Source organism: Myotis yumanensis, unplaced genomic scaffold (assembly GCF_028538775.1).
Source record: "Myotis yumanensis isolate MYYU_CA2020_CCGP unplaced genomic scaffold, mMyoYum1.0.hap1 SCAF_10, whole genome shotgun sequence".
NCBI lineage: Eukaryota > Metazoa > Chordata > Mammalia > Chiroptera > Vespertilionidae > Myotis > Myotis yumanensis.
The window spans coordinates 16,837,036-16,857,654 of NW_027223761.1; the positions used below are offsets into that span (position 1 = coordinate 16,837,036).

Genomic DNA, 20,619 nt, shown 5'->3' on the forward strand with positions numbered 1-20,619 from the left:
TGTTCATACTCTTTGGCCCCATCAACTGTGCTTCTAAAAGTCCATCCTCTTTAAAAACACCTGCACAAGTATACAAGGTACTGCAGCATTGTTTGTGAAAGCAAAAAACAGAAACAACCCAGATCCTACCAACAGAGAATGTTTAATTATGGTGCATCCAATTGTGGGAACACAATGCCATTGTTAAAAGAATATAACAGATCTATATAGATCAACATGGAAAAATGTCCAAACAGTAACTGAAATGTGTAAATAAATGATGGACAGAAGATTTAGTATGATAGATCCCATTTTTTACAAATAAAGGAAAAAATTCTGGAATCAACACAAATTGTTAACAGTGGTTAACACTGTTGAGGACATTCACTTTATATATCACACATTTCTGTAATGTTTGGATTCGTGAATTTGTATTAATTTTGTAAGGAGAAAAAACAGGCACCTCAAATTTTCCATTTATAACCCCTTGCTCACTGTAAATGTTTCAGCCTCTTCCTTCTGCACAGTTTCAGTAACATGCCATCATGGTTGGGAGGTAGCAGGGCTTTGTTTCAAATATGCTACTAAGAGGCTTTATTTTTTTTTATTTTTTTAGCAACTCTTCATTTACATATTTAAGGCCTATCTATCTCTAACACACTCATTGACTCTCACTTTCTGGTTTTCACCACAATCTCAAGACACAAATTAATTTTAAAAATATATGGCCCTAACTAGTTTGGCTCAGTGGATAGAGCGTCGGCCTGCGGACTCAAGGGTCCCGGGTTCGATTCCAGTCAAGGGCGTTTGCCTTGGTTGCGGGCACATACCCAGTGGGGATTGTGCGGGAGGCAGGCAGCTGATCGAGGTTTTTCTCTCATCGATGTTTCTAACTCTCTATCCCTCTCCCTTCCTCTCTGTAAAAAATCAATAAAATATATTTAAAAAAAGATATATATATATATGAAAAAGCCCTAGCCAGTTTGCCTCGGTGGATAGAGCATCAGCCTGCAGATTGAAGGGTTCTGGGTTCGATTCCGGTCAAGGGCACATGCCCAAATTGTGGGCTCCATCCCTAGTAGGGGGCGTGCAAGAAGCAGCCAATCAGTGATTCTCTCTCATCAATTATGTTTCTATCTCTCTCTCCCTCTCCCTTCCTCTCTGAAATCAATAAAAGTATATTTTAAAAATATGTATGTGAAAAAAATAAAACTGTGATGTTGGCCTAACCCTAATTTACCCCATTTAGCAAAGCCTCTTCGATCTATTCTTAATCAGCAGCCACAGTGATCCTTTTATTTATTTATTTTTTCACAGTGATCCTTTTAAAATATTAGATCATGCTACTCCACTTCCAATGGCTTCCCAAAGCACTCAGAAAAAGAGGTAAAATGTAAAAATATAAGGCTGTTGAGAAGATTTTTACTTATTTTTTTTGTAAAATCTCTTAAATGGCTTAGAAGACCCTGCATAATTTGGTCTTCATTACCTCTCTAACATCATCTCTTCCATTCCATTGTTGCTGTGTTCCAGCCAGTCTCAGGGATTTTGCATGTGTTTCTCCTCTCTGTCTAGAATGCTCTTTCCCCCATATCAACAGTTTACTTCATTGCTTACTTGATTGAGATCTCTACTCCAGTGTCAGCTTAACAAGACTTCCTCTGATGAGCCCCCCTTTTTATTGATCCTCACTAGAGGATATTTTTTCCATTGAAATTTTTTTAGGGAGGGTGAGAAGGAGGGAGGGAAAGTGAGAGATACATCAATTGTTTGCCTCCTGCACGTGCCCTGACCAGGGCCAAGCAGAACCTGCAACCCAGGTACATGCCCTTGACCAGGAATCGAACCCACGATATTTGGTCCATGGGCTAACACCCTAACCACTGAGCAAACCAGCCAGGGCTAACACTCTAACCACTGAGCACACCAGTCAGGGCTGATGACCCTTTTTATTTATTTACTAGAGGCCCGATGCACAAAATTCGTGCAAGAGTAGGCCTTCCTTCCCCCAGCTGCCGGCACCAGCTTCCCCCTGGCACCCGGGATCCGGGCTTCCCTTGCAGCCCCAGCTTCAACTGCAAGGTCGTCTGAAAGGAAATCCAGTCTAATTGGCATATTATGCTTTTATTATAGATTTTTTAAATATTTCTTAATTGATTTTAGAGAGGGATAGGGATAGGGATAGGAACATCAATGATGTGAGAGAATCATTGATTGGCTGCCTCCTGCAAGCCCCTTACTGGGGATTGAGCCCGTAACCCGGGCAAATGCCCTTAACCAGAAACAAACCTAGGACCCTTCAGTCCACAGGCCGACGCTCTATCCACTGAGCCAAACCAGCTAAGGCTGACGACTCTTCTTAATACTACAAACTTCCACTCCAGCACTGCCTACATTTAAAAATATTTTTCTGAAAAACAAATATAATACATATATTACCACTTGGCAGCCTAGATATTTTATTTTTTATCTTTCTCCTAGTAGAATGAGAGATTTATAGCTCTGCTTAAATCATATCTGGTACACAGTAGGTGCTTAATAAATATTTCTGTTAACTAAATGAATAAACAAATTGATCAATCAGAGTAACTTTTTCACCAGCCCAATTTCCAAGATTGTAAGAGCCATGTTTACGGGAGGTGCAGCCCTTTTTCATACACCTCAGCTTCCTCCTCTAAGGCCTGGGTTTACATTCCCCCGAGCTTCCATTTCCTCTCTTAAAACTAGCTGCTTAAATTCCACCATCAGCTTTGTCTTCTTTTTGATTTCTCAATACTTCGTTCTCTCCTTTCACTGCAGGAACAAGTCATGATTTATCCATACCACAAAGGATTCTTCCCTATTCTTTGTCCTCTCATAGCAAACTTCTGAGTAAGAACTCAAAAGTTAGGAAGGGTTTATTGTAACTTGAATACCAAAGACAATAATTCTAATATTTTAGGGGCATAATTAGAGGAAAAGCAAAACTCTCTCTTAATATAAGAATTCTGCCCCTCACCCCTGTCAAAAAATAAAACCCAAATCATCTCAAAACTCAAAAAGATTTATTCTAATAAATCATGGACCCCAAAACAAAAATAGATGAGCACCCACTTTTTCAAACCCAAAACACCCTACTTCTAAGCAAATTCAGTGAAGGCCTTCCACCGAAACTACAAGAAACATAATGCACCAATGGGAAATAGAACCTTCACACTTAATTTGGTTTATTCAAATCTAATTTGGACTTTATCAAGACTTTATCAAGACCAAGTATATCATCACTGAGACTGCAGAGAGTCTTTAAGGAGAAAAGCACAACAGCAGCACTGATTAGCAGACATATCAGTATCACTGAAAGGTCAAGCCAAAGACCAACAAAATAGTCTCAAGAGGAAGCTGTATATGAGGCCAGTGAACTGAGTCGTCTGTCAGTGGGAGCCAATGTGAAGGACAGATAACCAAGTGCATAAGACTTATTACAGGCTTCAGGACAACCAATATACAAGTTAAAATATGGCACAACAGTGAAACAGAGGAGTAAGTTCTCGGTCTTCTGAGCTCAAGTTATAAAAGGTGTCTTCTATGTACTCTAGGCCAGCGGTCACCAACCAGTGGTCTGGGGACCAATGGTGGTCCATGAGGTCTGAAAGGTTGGCAACTACTGCTCTAGACAATGCCACTCCATTTATTCAACACATACTTACTGAGCCAACAACGCTCTATAAGACTAAAGGGATATATATATAATATAGTGAAGTTATTTTTTTCTTTTTTACTAAAAAGGACAAAAAGGATTTATACTACATACTGGATCACAGGGGATGTCATTTCAATTCCATTTGTCCAATTCAACTACCATTTAATGAGCACCTACTACGTGCCAGGTATTGTTTTGGTACAACAGGGATACAGACAGAGTCACTGCCTTCAGAGAGCTCACTGGCGGAAAGGGAAACAAATACTTTCTGCCACAGGTGCAATTTCATATCTAGTACACAAGCAGCAAAGAAGAGGAAGTGATTATTTGGACAGTCAGGGAAGGTTTCCCAAAGGAAAGGGTGACAGTTGTGCTAAATTTTGAATAATAAATTATGTATACTCCCCATCCAAAGAAATTGGGAGGGTTTTAGATAAATAAACCCTTTAAACCAGTTAAGCCAGTGGCAAAGAAAAAGTACTCAAGTTGGTCCTAGTCAGTTCGGCTTTGTGAATAGAGCATCGACCCTTGGACTGAAGGGTCCTGGGTTCAATTCTGGTCAAGGACATGTACCTTGGTTGCAGGCTCAATTCCTGGCCCTGGTCAGGGCTGTGTCTCTCCCTCTCCTTTCCACTCTCCCTAAAAACCAACAGGAAGCCCTTGCTGGTTTGGCTCAGTGGATAGAGAATCAGCCTACCAACTGAAGGATCCCGGTTTCGATTCCAGTCAAGGGCACATTCCTGGGTTGCAAGCTCGATCCCCAATGGAGGATGTGCAAGAGGCAGCTCATCAATGGTTCTCTCTCATTGATGTTTCACTCTCTCTCTCTCTCCCTCTCCCTTCCTCTCTGAAATCAATAAAAATATATTTTTAAAAATAAAATAAAAACCAATGGGAAAATATCTTTGGGTGAGATTAACAACAACAAAAATATTCAAGTTGGATCCTACTCTGTATTATAATCAAGCTATGAAAACTGGTACCTTCCTCATTTCTAGATTCCTTTTGCCTCTGTGAACCTACAACTAGCCCTGCAGACATATCCATTTATTTCCATCAATGATGTTTCTGCTAAAAGTTCCCTGGATCATCCCCACGTGAGCAGAGCTGAAGGATCAAACAAGTTAGTGGGCCTATGAAGCTTCAAGAGGCTTCAGATTGCTCCAAATTCCAAAGCAATTCCCTTACAAAAGTCTAAAACAAACAAACAAACAAAAAACACCCTTAGAAATCTAATGAGGACTTCCAACTCTAAGCTTCAATGTTTTAGGCCAAGTTTTATGCTATAACCAATGTTCTCCCCAATCTTCATTGATCATAAGGGAAAAGTAAAAATCAAAGACAACAGTTCTCAGAACACACTCAATCTTACTAAATACTTCAGACCTAACGCCTTACCTATCTAGAAAAAGAATGGAGGAACAATTTATTTGGGGAAGATTTAGTCCAATTTTGATCTTTCACTTGTTGGGATTTAATAGTGAACCTCCCTAACTGGGATCACTGACAAGCATGTCAACCTCACGGCTGGCAGGCCACATGCCTCGTAGGTCTATGCAACATAGACCATCTGGTACACTAAAATACACACTGCTGCTTAATACTCTCACTATTTGTAACACTATTAATTCTATCAGAAGCACCAAGGATCAAAACATGCCTCTTTAGTCTCTCCCCCACTGCAAGGCCAAAGAAGAAACCCTCTCCCTTCAGTAGCCGGTGTATACCTTTCCCCGCCCCCCTACCATTCTAGACTAGTGGCAGCAGCAGCCCAACACTGACACCTGCTGGGGAAATCCAAGCAAGGGCTTGTACTGTACTGTGATCATCAGCTCAAAAATGTCACGGCCCTTTAGAAGTAGAAGAAGATGTCTTAGTGACTTATACTAGAATGTAGCCATTCAATTCATGAGGAAGTGATGGCCCTTCTTTAAAGTGTGTGCACTTATAAATTTTAAAATATACCTCGTTTTTTAGAATGTCAGCATTCATGGTATACCTCATCCTCGCTCATCTAAAAGTGACTCCTTACATAATATAACTTACTGTATTAATATACAATTTTACAATAACCATGCATTTGTTATATATTTTAAATTTTTTAAAGCATATATGTAAAATTGTTTACAAGATGACAAAGGTCTTCATTTTCTACAATATACATTTTTTAATGCTATAACTTTGTTTAAACCACACACATAGTATTTTTCTCTACAAAAATTTTTGGTAGATCCTTAATAGTTTCTGGATTTGATTTTATTTTTTAAATCCTCACCCGAGGATATGTTTTTATTGATTGTAGAGAGAGAAACATCGATCATTTGCCTCCTGCATATGCCCTACCTACAGATCAGGCTAGTGACCTAGGTATGTGCCCTGACCGGAAATCAAACCCACAACCTTTTGGGTGTACAGGATGACACTCCAACCAATTGAGCCATCCAGCCAGGGCAGTTTCTGGATTTTATTTACTTATTTAAATGGTTTTTAATTGATTTTTTAGAGAGAGAGAGAAGGAGAGAGAGACAGAAATATCCCCGAGAGGCAATCATCAATCAGCTATCTCCTGTACACCCACATGTGCCCTGACTAGGAATCAAATCGTTGACCTCTTGGTGCCTGGGACAATGCTTAACCAACTGAGTGACACGGGTTGGGCCAGTTTCTGAATTTTAAATTGGCTAACTTTATTAAGAAGTAATCATGCCCTGGCCGATTTGGTTCAGAGGATAGAGCACTGGCCTGTGGACTGAAGGGTCCCAGGTTCGGTTCTGGTCAAGGGCATGTTCCTTGGTTGCGGGCACACATAGTACTTTCTCTATGTGTGCAGGAGGCAGCTGATCAATGTTTCTAACTCTCTATCCCTCTCCCTTCCTCTCTGTAAAAAATCAATAAAAAATATTTTTTAAAAAAGAAGTAATCATTAATATTTTAGTCACATGTGGCTTATTACATTTAAATTAAAATTTAAAAATTTAAATGTAGATCCTCAGATAACATTAGCTGCATTTCAAACTTTTTGAATGCCTTCTGTATGTCAGGAACTGTGCTTGCTACCTTCTCAGCTCTCCTGACAAAGAGGAAGAACAGGATCCACAGTTGGCTAGTGGCTACTGTCCTGAACAGCACAAATACAGAACATCTCATCATTGTAGAAAGTTTTCTTGAACAGCATTTCTTGCAGTGGTTCTCAACCTTCCTAATGCCACGACCCTTTAATACAGTTCCTCATGTTGTGGTGACCCCCAATTTCATTGTTACAAATTGAACATAATTAAAGCATAGTGATTAGTCACAAAAACAATATGTAATTATATATGTGTTTTCCAATGGTCTTAGGTGACCCCTGTGAAAGGGTCACGACCCACAGGTTGAGAACCACTGCAAAAAAACACGTTGGATTATTTTCAGACAAATTATATAACATCTAGGTGGGGGATTGGATAGGGGACAAAAATGAAAGAAGTCTGGCCAAATATTAATGTTTTGAAATCATGTACTATACTTTTCGTTTTTATATTTTTAAAGATTTTCATAATAAAAAAGTTAAAAGAAAGGAAAAATAAATAAAAAATGGCTGCCTAAAGAGGAGATTGTCCCATTAGGAATATATCATGGAGGGCAGCTTGGAAAAATCTTCAGTCATCAAACCAGAGTTCAAATCCCTACTCAGTGACCTATTATGGGACCTTTAACAAGACACTGGACTTCCCTGAGCCTCACTTTGTTCAACTGTAAGATGGAAAATTTAATACCTGCCTTGCACAAAGTTGCTGTGGGAAATAGAAATAATTCATTGAAAGCAAGAACACACTACCTAACACATAGTAGGGCCCTCAGTAACTGATTGATATCTCTATTATCAAACAGCAGAGTATACTTTAAACCATGTAGGTATTTCCCAGAATAACAATGAAGAGGTCCTGTTGGAAGAGGATGGACAAAGGCTGAGCAGAAGCCCACTACTGCTATGGAAACAGACACTGGTAGGCTTTTAATGCAGTAAATCAGTAGTTCTCAACCTGTGGGTTGCGACCCCTTTGGGGGTCGAACGACCCTTTCACTGAGGTTGCCTAAGACCATCAGAAAACACATATATAATTACATATTGTTTTTGTGATTAATCACTAGGCTTTAATTATGTTCGATTTGTAACAATGAAATTGGGGGTCACCACAACTTGAGGAACTGTATTAAAGGGTCGCGGCATTAGGAAGGTTGAGAACCACTGCAGTAAATGAAGACAATCCTTTTGTGGCTACCTTTAATAAACTTTTTGAATACCTTCTATATGTCAGGAACTGTGCTTGCTACCTTCTCAGCTATCCTGACAAAGAGGATGAACAGAATCCAAGACTCGAGATGTAAGGTAAAATATTCCAAAGCCAGAATTTTGGAAATGTTAATCCAGAATTGGCCTCAATCACATGGGCATAGCAACAACCGCTATTTTTTATCTTTTATGTCCAACCAAGTTCCCCTGTTCCCCTTAGGAACCACCTACTGTCTTGCATACATCATGCCCTTCCTCCCCTAGTATGGACTGTTCCCCTAAAATAAAAGTTCTCTCTCTCTCTCTAAATCCTACCCATCTTTCAAGACATGATTTTGTAATGCTTTCTTTGATTCTTCCCTTTTTCTGAAATTATACTACATTTAATCTCAGAAACTTACAATAAAGCATTCAGTTCCCTACATTTTTTTATATACTTTCATGTAAATAAGGCTTGCCTCTACAATAACAATGTATATTCCCAGTGGGCAAAAACCGGCTATTTGCTCCTTTTGGGTTCCCCACAGTGCCTAGCACAGTTTTGGAACAATTGTAACCATTCAACAAGTCCTTATTAACTGGGTAACTCTCTAAAGCATCCTCCCAAAATAACAAGTACATTATGTGCACAATCCATATTCCTTCCCTTGTCAGAGAAATTTCAGTGGCTTAAACAGAGGATATAATGCAGAACAACATGCTGCTTGGATCCAAAAGGCAGAGTCTGGGAGTTGGTGATTACACTAGATTTGACCTTTACAGAATTGCAGAAAGAAGACCCTAATAAATCAAGATAGATGCACACACAGCCACACCTTGAACATGTGGTGGGCTATTTACTATACCCACTCAGTTTCTTCCATGAAACAGTTGCCTGAGATGCCGATCTGAGTATGGAGAGGCCTTCCTTCTATAAATTCTTCTTCTTCCCCACCCTGAGGTAAATGTCCATCTGCAAGATCTACTCAAAAAATCTTAACTAAGCAACTAACTTGCTGTCCAAAAAATATATTTATCTCAAAAAATATGAACTATCTTCAACATATATATTATTTTCTTTTCTGTCAAGCTGCATTGCTCCAAAAGATCAGATTTAAGAGCTGAACACAAAGCAACACAAGAAGACCCAATACACTAATCTGCCCCAAGCAGGGTTTTCTTTTACTACTAATTTCTAAACATACTGGGACATTTTCTTGTTTCATAGCCCTGAATATACAATCCTTCAAGAAGTTAAAAAAAGCCAGGCAGAGGACGTCAATGGTTCTATCCCCTCTTCAACTCCTCATGCACCTCTAACCTAATCTACACTCTCCTTTAAGGTTAAAGGTCACAAGAGCTTAACCAGAAAAGGAGCTAGTAGAGCCAACTGACTCATATAGCTAGGCCCTATCTTCTCTCCGCCACGAGAGCATGATTTTCCAAGAAGATGCAATGGAAGTAGGGAGAGCCAAACCAAATGCATGGGTCTCAGACGCTCCAGATGCAGCCACAACATCTGCAGGACTAAAGGAAGAGATATAAGGAGAAGAGTAAGGGATGTAAGAGAGGACAGAAAGCGCCTGCTTACCTCCTGAGTGAATCTTCCTCAGAACTTTCCTCAGGCATATCCTGATGTAAGGCCTCCTGTGATACAGTTCCAGTTCTGCTGGACTGGGTGTAAATTCTTTCCCAGTGGCCTGTCTCCTGGTTGAAGGCCACCCCCACAGTCCTCTCCTCCTGCGGACTAGCAGAGCTGCTCAACTCCAGCCTGCTGGAGCTGGGCGTATGGCCCTCAGTCCGCTCAAGAGGTGGTAATTGGCTGCCACTCGATGGCATGCCCTCAAAGGTACTGGAGACCTGCCAGGAGGAGCTGGCCTCGCCAGAGGAGTAGTTAGGTGTGGTTCTTTCCCAACGCAGGGTATCGTTGTTAAAGGTTAGCAGATTGTGGCAAGCGCGACAGTGATTCAGGTGACCACGGGACAGGTTGGAGTTGTTCTCACTGCTGTGTGGGGTGGGCTGGTGGGAGGGGCCTGGCCTCTCAGATTCAATGTTATTATTGAGCATTTCCTGGGCCTGTTGGGTCTGGGGGGGTTCCCCATTCAGGCTCTGGTCCAGCTCCTGAAGCCGGTCATACTCCAAAAAGAAGCGTCTCAGGTCACATGGAAGCTCATGGCGAATGCTGCCTGAGTTGTTTTGGCTGGAGCCATTCCCTCCATCTGACTCAGTTGCCAACCCTGAAGCTGGAAAACCCCTCCCTTCTGTGGCTGAAGTGTACACAGATGCTTGAGAGCCACCTTCCTGCTGCCTCAGCACAGACAGCAAAGTCACCGAAGAGGCACTGGTCCTGGGCGGGGGCATGGATTCCGCCTCAGAGCGGGAGTTCAGACTGAGCACTGTCCGGGTCCATTCAGATCCTGTCAGTCCGGGAGCTATTTCTCGGTGATACCTAGAAGGGTGGCTAGACAAAGGGCCTCCCAAAGAGCGACGGGTGGGACCCAGACTGAGGTTGCGGAGCGTGTTGCCGGCAGTGCTGCTCTGGACTGTACTGAAGGCAGACGGCCGGTTCAGGAGGCCCTGGTCCTGCTGCGTTGATGAGGCCTGCTCCGGGGGATGGAAGGGCTCGGTCTGTACAAAAGAAAAGGAAGGGGTAGTAGCCCTGGCAGAAGCAGGGGGAACACTGTCCTGGTGTGGCAAGAGGGAAGGAACTCGAGTGCCAGAGCAGCGGCTGCAAAGGCACAGGATCCCAAGGTGCTGGCAGCACTCAGCTGTGGGGTAACTGACCCGCTGTCGGAGCCTGATGTAAGCGGAAGTCCTGGGGCGCTCCATGGAGGGCTGAGGGGGAGGCGGTGGGGGTGAGGGGGTAGCAGACTCTTGCACTGTGCTTTGCTCTCCCACCTGGATGCCAGAGGAGCGAGAGGACAGCATGTGCAGGAAATTGTGGAGGAGAGGCGTCCGGCGAACTGGCTGTGATTGCAGCAGGGCACGCTGTCGGTAGTGAGATATTTCTGTTCCATCTATGGGGATCTCTGGTTCATCATCACCCTGCAGTGTGGACCAAGGTGGGATGGAGGCAGAGCAAGACAGTTAGGTAGAACCTTTAGGTAAACCAAGAAAAGCTACTGATAATCATCCAAGAAAAACTTTCACAGACAAGCAACAACTCCACCTCTGAAGTGTTGAGAACTGGCTTCAGATTCAGAATCATCATATGGTATTAAATTATTCCCTTCCAATTAACAACATTTCTGAATGAGTACAGCTGGCAAACCAATTCTCTTAAAAAAGACATCTTCATAACACAGAGGCAGTGAGGGGAAGCAAAATGTTAACCAGCCAGAGGCACATGAATGACAATCTATCCAACACTGCCTGGTTACTTCTAATGATGGAATCACTCAGGTTTTGGAATTGACTCCCCTATCATGATTATGGCTATAACTTTGAATACAGTCTGAAGCTAGTTTTGAATACTGACTGGAGAGAAACACTCGGGCATTGAAAATTAAAGTCTAATACAATCAGAATTACAACACTAGTTTAAAAAATAAGCCACAATTTAGATGGAGTTGGAAATGCTGACTAACTTACCTGCTGATTAGAGGGGTTAACAATTGCTGTGAGTAAGTAGTGTCCAAGAGGATCAAATCTCACCAGACTGAAAACAGAAGAAGAGACAAAGACATGCATAGAGATTATGCTAACTCAGAAGAGGAAAAGTGTACAAATTTATAGCAATCAATACTGTAATGTCAGATTACTTCACCCTAGAGATTTTCAAAACTTTCAAAGAAATTACAATAGTCAAGTTCAATACTTCTTGTTCTCCTTACACTTGCCAAAATATGGAAATCTGTATCACAAAAATAATTTCAAAAAATACCTAGACTTCATTCCAGGAAGCAGCTACATTAAGCACACATTTGCTCATATCTATGAGCTCATCATAATAGCAAAGCATAGAATGGTCCCAAACTCTGCCACAAGTTCAGTTCCTCCCTTATATGGTAGCTATACTGGCAAGAAGCATGAGTTCTGGTGACAATGAACAGTTTCAACATCAAGTAACTAGCGGAGTCTATAAGTTAGACTAGACTAGCTTATATCCAATTCTAATGCCAAGAGAGCCAAAGGAAAACTGCATCAGCTTTAATTCAGACAATGTGTGTTTTGATCTTGAGGGTTAAATAAATATCAACTGGCATATTTGATGCATACTTACATCTCCCTCTTGCAGTTTGATAAACACAGATAACTAGGGATGAACAATTATCCCTCAAGCTACCCACAACCTGAATACCTTTCAGATCTCTCACAAAACGGGGCTCTTCCAAACCCAGATAGCTTTGAACCTAAAAAAGATTCTAATGACCCCAGTTTTCAAAACCAGAAGATAGGCCAATAATGAACAGTTGGAATGAACAAAATTAACTACTTCCCAGCTGACTGGCTGCTGAAAGGGTAGGAGGAGCACCCTGGCCGGTGTGCTCAGTTGGTTGGGCATGAACCTGTGCACTGAAAGGATGCTGGTTGGATTCCCAGTTAGGCTCTATCCCAGATAGCAGGCATGCAAGAGGCAGCAATTGATGTTTCTCTCTCTTCCTCTCTCTAAAAATCAATAAAAATTCTTTAAAAAAAAAAAAAAAAGGCAGAAGGAGCTGTAGGGATAACAATTTGTCTCCCAGGTGAAAGCCATGCTAATCTATGCCAGACATCACTGGTGGACAGAGGACTCACCGGACCCGTTCCATCTCGCTAGCTGTCTTCACCACAGCAAAGGGCTCCCTTCGGCTCCAATCCCAGAAGTGGATCTCATTGGCAGTGGCAATCAGAAGGAGCTGAGCCGTAGGGTGGAAAGCCAGAGAGGCAATGGCATTGTTGCTATCTGTGAACCAGCTTTCACTGCCACCCTATGAATGAACCAATCCCAAATATTCTCAGGTTACCAACTGCCAGAAAACTGAGATGTCAAATTCTCAAAAGGTCCACATTTAAGGTAAAGTTACTATGGCAGGGCATACTTTAAATTTGTCCTCTGTAGCCCTAACCGGTTTGGCTCAGTGGATAGAGCGTTGGCCTGCGGACTGAAGGGTCCCAGGTTCGATTCTGGTCAGGGGCATGTACCTTGGTTGCAGGCACATCCCCAGTAGGAGGTGTGCAGAAGGCAGCTGATCAATGTTTCTCTCTCATCGATGTTTCTAACTCTCTATCCTTCTCCCTTCCTCTCTGCAAAATATCAATAAAAATATATTTAAAAAAAAAAAAAAAAAAATTTGTCCTCTGTAAAACGACGTAGAAAATCAGCGATCGAGCAGTGTCACCAATTTATTAGAAAAATATTACTGTCAGTTCAGTTCTCCAAGTCTTCTACAAGCCATCAGCAACGAGCATCAGTACAGCTCCTACTTCTGAAGCCTGGGAAAACTCAAGCTTGGTGCATGTCATGGTGTACAACCCACTAGCCATTCAATAGGACAAGGAGCATATTGCTTTGAGGATCGTAATCAGAGTACTGTATAATCCGTGCTATAAGACAACAAAAATCCATCCTGAACACATGGTAGAGCATGGACGGATGGAAAAATAGTTAAATAGGGTATTCATCACAGAACGGAGGCTAGGCTTGCTATTATTTAAGTGGGTAAAGACTACCACTTACTTGGATGTAGTGGTAAGAACCTGGCTAGTCTCTCCTCCAGAATTAAGAACCCAATGGTAAACAAGTCTCTGAATTGAGAACACCAAAGACAAAGAAATACTTACGTGTAAATCCCAAATCCTAACCTCCCCATCCAGGCAGCCAGAAGCAATAAGGCCTGAGATGGTGGGATGGAAAGTGACACACCATGGAGTACGACGGTGTCCAATCAGCGAATGAACACACTTGCCAGTCTTCACCTCCGTAATATAGATATTATGGTTCACATGGGTGGAGGCCAAGAGAGTCCTAGGAAATCAGAGTACAAAGTCAATGTGAAGCATGTGGGAGGGGAACAAACTATCAGCTTTGAATGACACAGAAAATTTATAATATTCCTCATCCCAGGACAAAAAAACTACACCTTGGGCATTACCAACAGCAGAAATATCCTGATCTTTAAAAGCTTCTGAATTCTCCACCCTGTCCCCAAATGACACATAACCCCTTCTGAGAATATTTTTTCTAGCTGGGAAACTATCACACCACTGGTGGCCCATACTGCACACGCAAGGGATGATTATTGAAAAACTTCCCAAGTTTTGTGCCTCAATGTTCTTTGCTTATTCCTATTATTTTTATGGTTATAACTGCTCGTCTACTTTCTTTCCCTTTCTGATACACTGTCAAAGCTCTGTTCATACAGTGCTTCAAAGAGCCTTTAGGGCAGCGGTTCTCAACCTGTGGGTCGAGACCCCTTTGGCGGTCGAATGACCCTTTCACAGGGGTCGCCTAAGACCATTCTGCATATCAGATATTTACATTACGATTCATAACAGTAGCAACATTATAATTATGAAGTAGCAATGAAAATAATTTTATGGTTGGGTCACAACATGAGGAACTGTATTTAAAGGGCCAGAAGGTTGAGAACCACTGCTTTAAGGGTTTGACTTGGAGGATCAAGTTAGGTCAAACACACAGAAAGCAATGCTATCACAAGTCTTAAGTAATAGATAAGTACTAGGTACCTGTCTGGGCTGAAGGCCAGTAAGAAGGTAGAGCGTGGACTATCCGGCAGTTCTACTCTCTGGGGAACAAACAGAAAAAGTTAAAAAACATTATTTATAAACTATGGCCCACTCTACCTCAAAAATACACGAACCTGTCTAGATTAGTATTCACAGAGTAAATTATCAAACTGGACATGCTGAAGTTACAAATTGAGAAAGACAAATCTAAATTAGCTTTAGGAAAAATGTCTAACTGTAAAGAAAAAAGGTACTTCTAGCCCATAAGTTCTTCCAAATTTGTTTTGCCAAATTTCCCTGCCCAGCCCTAGCTGGTTTGGTTCAGTGGATAGAGCATTGGCCTGCAGGCCGAAGGGTCCCAGGTTGATTCCAGTCAACGGCACATGCCCAGGTGCGGGCTTGATCCCCAGAAGGGGGCATGCAGGAGGCAGCCCATCAATGATTCTCATCATTGATGTTTATACCTCTCACTCTCTCTCCCTTCCTCTCTAAAATCAATAAAAAGATATATTTAAAAAAATAAAAAAACACCTACCTGCCCGGCTGGTGTAGCTCAGTAGTTGAATGCCAACCTATGAACCAGGAGATCACAGTTTGATTCCCAGTCAGAGCACATGCCCGGGTTGTGGGCTCGGTCCCCAGTACGGGGCGTGCAGGAGGCAGTCAATCAATGATTCTCTCTCATCATTGATGTTTCTATATCTCCCTCACTCTTCCTTCCTCTTTGAAATCAATTAAAAATTATATTTTCTAAAAAAAACTCCCTAAGTTACATAGTATATCTATTCTAGTACACAAAATGAATTACACCCCAACTCTATGTCATTAACCCAACTTAAGGTCCCATTCTACTGTCACCCCTGCACAAATCCAATGTCAAAAGTAACCATTTTTCTTACCTTGCCCTCCCATTTCATCCACCGGGTTTTATCTTCCACCAGCTCCTGCAGAAGCCGCTGAGCTCCAAAGGCCCGAGTGCCCCGTTCTCGCCCCCAGAGTATGCGGACAGCATTTTTCTCTGGAACAACCTTCATGGTGCTCAGCAGCCACTGTAACACCAGGCACAGGAAGAGAAGGAGCAAGCAATAGCTCCACACGCTGAAGCAGCTAAAATGAGGCCATTCAGGTCTTTGTGAGTTGTCTTCATGGAAATCTAAAGTATGAACATTAATGTCAATGAACATTAATGTCAAAGTTTCTACAGAGAAGCTTCCCATTGCAAATACGAATCTAGCCCAAAAAGGAAAGTATTCTTTTCATATTTAACTAGAGGCCAGTGCATGAAATAGGTGGGGTCCTTAGGCCTAACGGGCAATCAAGGCCTATCGGGTCTGAGGCAACCGGGGCCTGCCAGCTGCCAGGTGCGGGACGGGGCCAGCCAGACGGGGGGGAGGGACCATGGGAGATTGGCTGTGGGAGTGCACTGACCACCAGGGGACAGCTCCTGTGTTGGGTGTCTGCCCCCTGGTGGTCAGTGTGCGTCATAGCGACTGGTTGACCGGTTGTTCAGGTCATTCCATCGTAATGGTCACTTAGGCTTTTATATATATAGACTAGAGGCCCAGTGCATGAAATTCATACACAGGTAGGGTCCCTAGTGGCTGCTGGCTGGGGGGCGCCTCTCTTCCCCCGACCACCGCCAGCCCCACCCCCTGGTCCAACTCCCAGTCGAGGGGACAATTTGCACATTAGGCTTTTATTTTAAAGGATTGACACTTTCTCAGAAATGATACTTTCCCCAGAACTTTTCTTCCAAAAATATTTCTTCCTTAAATTCTGCTCATATCCTCCATAGCTCAGCCTTTTATGTAAAGAACAGACCATTCTCTAAAGCAGTTACTCTGTTCTTATTTTATCAGACAGGAAGAACTTTTGCTAATAATAAAGAGATCTAGAAACTTATCAAAAATAAGACATGACTTCTGTGCCATGCTGCTACCCTAGTCGCTGGCACCCCTTCTTTCACTTGGGCAATCTCCAAACTAAAGGACAGGTAACAGATCTGAAGAGGCTATTACCTGCAGTACAGCTCTCAGTAGTAACTGCCATTCTACTTCCTACCTAAAAGCAAGTAAGTACATGAGGACTACTTTGGAGTACCTTTCTCACTCTAGTTTTCTCTTCTCCACTAAAGTTCCAAAGTAGAGAACAGAGGAGAGAAAAAATTTTCAGTTCCTTTTTCTCATCCACCACAACCCCTAAGAACATAAAACTGTCACAAAATAAAGGTGCTACTAAGATGTTAACTAGCATCAAAATATATATATGTATACAAAAATTAAAGAATTGGCTCCTCTATACAATGAAATATGCAGCCCAATAAAATTGTGTTTCAAAATAATATATATAAATGTTATTCATTGCAGCACTGTTTCTTCAAATTTCAAATATACAGGAAAGTTTTTAAGCGTGAAACATACACTATTCACCAGACTCAAGAATTGTTCATACTTTGTCAAATTTGCTTTATCTATCTCCATCAATATATGTGTGTGTGTTTTTTCTGAAAAACACTCTAACCTTATATACCCCATTATGCATTTCCTAGTAATAAGGACATTTAGCTTCATAACCACAATACTATTATCACACCAATTATCTAATATTCAGTCTTCATTCAAATTTCCCCAACTGTCCCCCCAAAAACGCCTTTAATGAGTTGGCTTTTTTTAAAATCCAGAATTAAATCAAGACTCAAGCATAGAATTTGGATGCCATGTCTCTTTAGTCTTTTATTCTAGAACTACAGGCCTGATGCACGAAATTCGTGCAAGAGTAGGCCTTCCTTCTCCTGGCTGCCGGCACCAGCTTCCCTCCAGCACCCGGGACCTGGGCTTCCCTCGTAGCCCTGGCTTCGTCCAGAAGGACATTCGAAAGGACATCCAGTCTAATTAGCATATTATGCTTTTATTATTATAGATGGCCTTAAGTTTTGTTTTCGTTGGTTTTGTTTGTTTATTTACAAGTTTTTTTGGTGTGTGTTTTTTTACAACACAAGCTTTTTTAAAAGACCAAGATAGTTGACTTACAGAATGTCTAACATCCTAGTTCTATTTAATTGTTCCTTCACAGTGCCATTTAGCTTGCCTCTGTATCCCTTATATTTCCTGTAAACAGCTTAGGTCTAAAAACCACTGATTAGAGTTAGGTTGTTTTTGGAGAATGCTTCACAGATGATACTACTATGAACCCCCTGGTACAGTACATCAGGTGGCACATATTCTCAGACGGTCCCACTTAGTCAGACTTGGTAACTTATGTGATCACTTGGCAAAACATGATCACTTGGTTGGATTTGTAGCAGCCAGAAAGTTCTCTTTATAAAAAAGGTCTATTTCTCCCTTTACAATGATAATCTGTGGCTAACATTTGGCACCATGCGAGTATCTGTTCTTCCTCGACCTTTTGCTTAATGGTTTAGCAGTCACTGATGCTTCTTTCTTTTTTTAAAAAAATATATTTTATCGATTTTAGAGAAATAGAAACATCAATGATGAGAGAGAATCATTGATTGGCTGCCTTCTGCACACCCCCCACTGGAGATCGAGCCCACAATCCAGGCATATGCCCTTGGTCGGAATCGAACCTGGGACCCTTTAGTCCTCAGGCTATCCATTGAGCCAAACCAGCTAGGGCGATGCTTCTTTCTTGAACTGTTTCACTTAGGGGCAGATTTTCTAATGTTGTTATTATTTCTATATTTATTAGCTGGCATTCTGGAAAGAACTGACCCTTAATAACTGAAACAGATTAAATGCTTACCGTTTGGCCTTTAATAACTACTTCTTTCTTATTGTTTATAATAACAAAAATTAGGGACAACCCAAGTGTCCATCTAAAAGGGATTAAATGGCCCAGCTGGTATGGGTTGGTGGTTGAGTGGCACCTCATTCCAAGATGTTGCCAGTTCGATTCCAGTCGAGTTGCAGGCTCAATACCGGGCAGGGGGGATGTAGGAGGCAGCCAACCAATGCTGATATTTCTCTCTGCTGGATGTTTCTATCTCTCACTCCCTCTCTCTTCCTCTCTCTCTCTAAAGGTAGTAAATGACCAATCTACTTAAGGAAGATTCTCTGGGTAATGACAACGAGAGACCTCCAGGAGGGGTTGGAAGAAGCAAGGTACAGATCACTGTATTCAGTATAGTAATGCTACCTTTTGAATAAGAGGATAACTTAACACTTATTAGAAACTGAAGGAACAAGGTGAATGGAAACGGAGATGGAAGCAAGACTTCCACCTTGCTTGTTTGTTTTATATCATTTTTAAATTTTTGAAATGTATTACCTATTAAAAATTCATTTTTGAAATATTTAATGATGTGAAAAACACATGTTAAATGAAAATACATGTTAAATGAAAATAGCAGAATGCAAAATTATATACACGGTATAATCCCAATTTTATTTTAAAAAAGAGCTTGGAGAATAATGACATAAAAGAAATATAAAAAGATAATAACCAAGGTTATCTTTGGATGGTGAGACTACAGGTGATATGATAATTAGAAAATGCAGTGTTCTTTTTACTTTTTAAATTTAAGTAATAAATGCTTATTGTAAAAAGTCAAACAACAAATTGGCTCTTTACATTTTATGAAAGGCTGCAATCTAAAAAAGTACACAACTAGATTCATCCAAATACTCAGAAGGAAAAATGTTTATAGCCTGTGCTGAAAGGAGTTTTCTCCCTGGAATATTAAAATGTAAAAAGTAAGAAAGATTCTATTGAAAGACACAGCTCACATGTTCCTAGTCACATACAAAGCACCGTTCCCTAAGGAGTGACAAAGGAACAAACTCTAACCTTTATCCTCATGATACGGCTCTCATCCCTCATTAGTGCATGATATATGTATGTACACACTGAAAATGTCAACATGCTGTAAGCCAACCTTCTGAATAAACCAAGGGTGAACTAACTGGAAGGAAACAATCTGCCTGGTGACTCTGACAACTCATGGTTTAAAACCAAAAGTCTGGAAGTGAAACTGCCTTGCAGTTTAATTACTAACCAGTAAGGTGCAGAAATACAGTTCCCATTAGTTCACCTTAACCCTTTACTAAGTCTACAATTCTTTATGAGCCTATAATTCTTTAACCTAATATAGAGAATTTCTGAAGAAATTAGTTTTGTCCTAACAGTGCAATATAAATGTACTTTCTAAGAAATAACTTTAAACTATTTATAATCTTGTAACATGTGGTGAAAACAGCAGCAGTCTAATTCCAAAAAAAAAAGAAAAAAGAAGAAATCTGATCTTTGACCTCGTGTAATTCACAAGGAAAAAGAATAATAGGTCACAAACTTCAACTGACCCAGGAAACTGTGATGCAACCTGGAGTTTCTACAGGTATCAAAAGGAAGATATAAGAGCGTCTATAAATACCAGTTTTCAAGAAATCTAAAAAAAACTAAAGCTCAGAATTACCAAAGAGCTTGTCTATCAATTCCCAGGGACCTAAACACACTGAAAGTTCAAACAAGAGAAAGTCTGACTGATGGCAAGAAGTCAAAGGGACTAGAACAATTGCACAGTTTTTCTTTTGCTTGAAGAAAAATATTTGCCTGTGTTTCTTTAAAAGGATTTAGGACGCCCTAACCGGTTTGGCTCAGTGAATAGAGCGTCAGCCTGCGGACTGAAGGATCCCGGGTTCAATTCCGGTCAAGGGCATGTACCTTGGTTGCAGGCACATCCCCAGTAGGGGGCGTGCAGGAGGCAGCTGATCGATGTTTCTCTCTCATTGATGTTTCTAACTCTCTATCCCTCTCCCTTCTTCTCTGTAAAAAATCAATAAAATATATTTTTTTTAAAAAAAGGATATAGGACTTCTCTCCTGATACACTCCTTACAGCCACCTGAGAAGAATGTTTACTTGGTTCTCTATAAAGAACAAAAGGAATTAAATCAAACTAAAGTCAGACTGACCTGTAGCTGAGGAGGAAGTGTTAGCCAAGTGTGTTTTTCATTCCTCTTTTTAAAAAGAAGGAAGAAAAAAGTTTCCCAATCTGTCCCTTAAACCAGACTGAGAGAAAAGAT

At 41.2% G+C, this 20,619-nt stretch overlaps 1 protein-coding gene across 9 annotated transcripts in view; it reads right to left on the reverse strand.

The window, feature by feature from the left end:
* AMBRA1 (autophagy and beclin 1 regulator 1) overlaps positions 1-20,619 on the reverse strand; it is a 177,921-nt gene that overhangs the window by 137,687 nt on the left and 19,615 nt on the right. For 5 of the 9 annotated variants that reach the window (XM_070427906.1, XM_070427902.1, XM_070427899.1 and 2 more), the window contains exons 2-7: positions 15,479-15,732; positions 14,580-14,638; positions 13,674-13,857; positions 12,648-12,820; positions 11,502-11,568; positions 9,502-10,955 (exon numbers count right to left, since the gene is read on the reverse strand). In XM_070427906.1, coding sequence (XP_070284007.1) covers positions 9,502-10,955; positions 11,502-11,568; positions 12,648-12,820; positions 13,674-13,857; positions 14,580-14,638; positions 15,479-15,613 — 2,072 coding nt within the window. In that variant the 5' untranslated portion in view covers positions 15,614-15,732. The remainder of the gene's footprint in view (positions 1-9,501; positions 10,956-11,501; positions 11,569-12,647; positions 12,821-13,673; positions 13,858-14,579; positions 14,639-15,478; positions 15,733-20,619) is intronic. The other 4 variants (XM_070427905.1, XM_070427904.1, XM_070427903.1 and 1 more) reach the window with 2 other exon arrangements.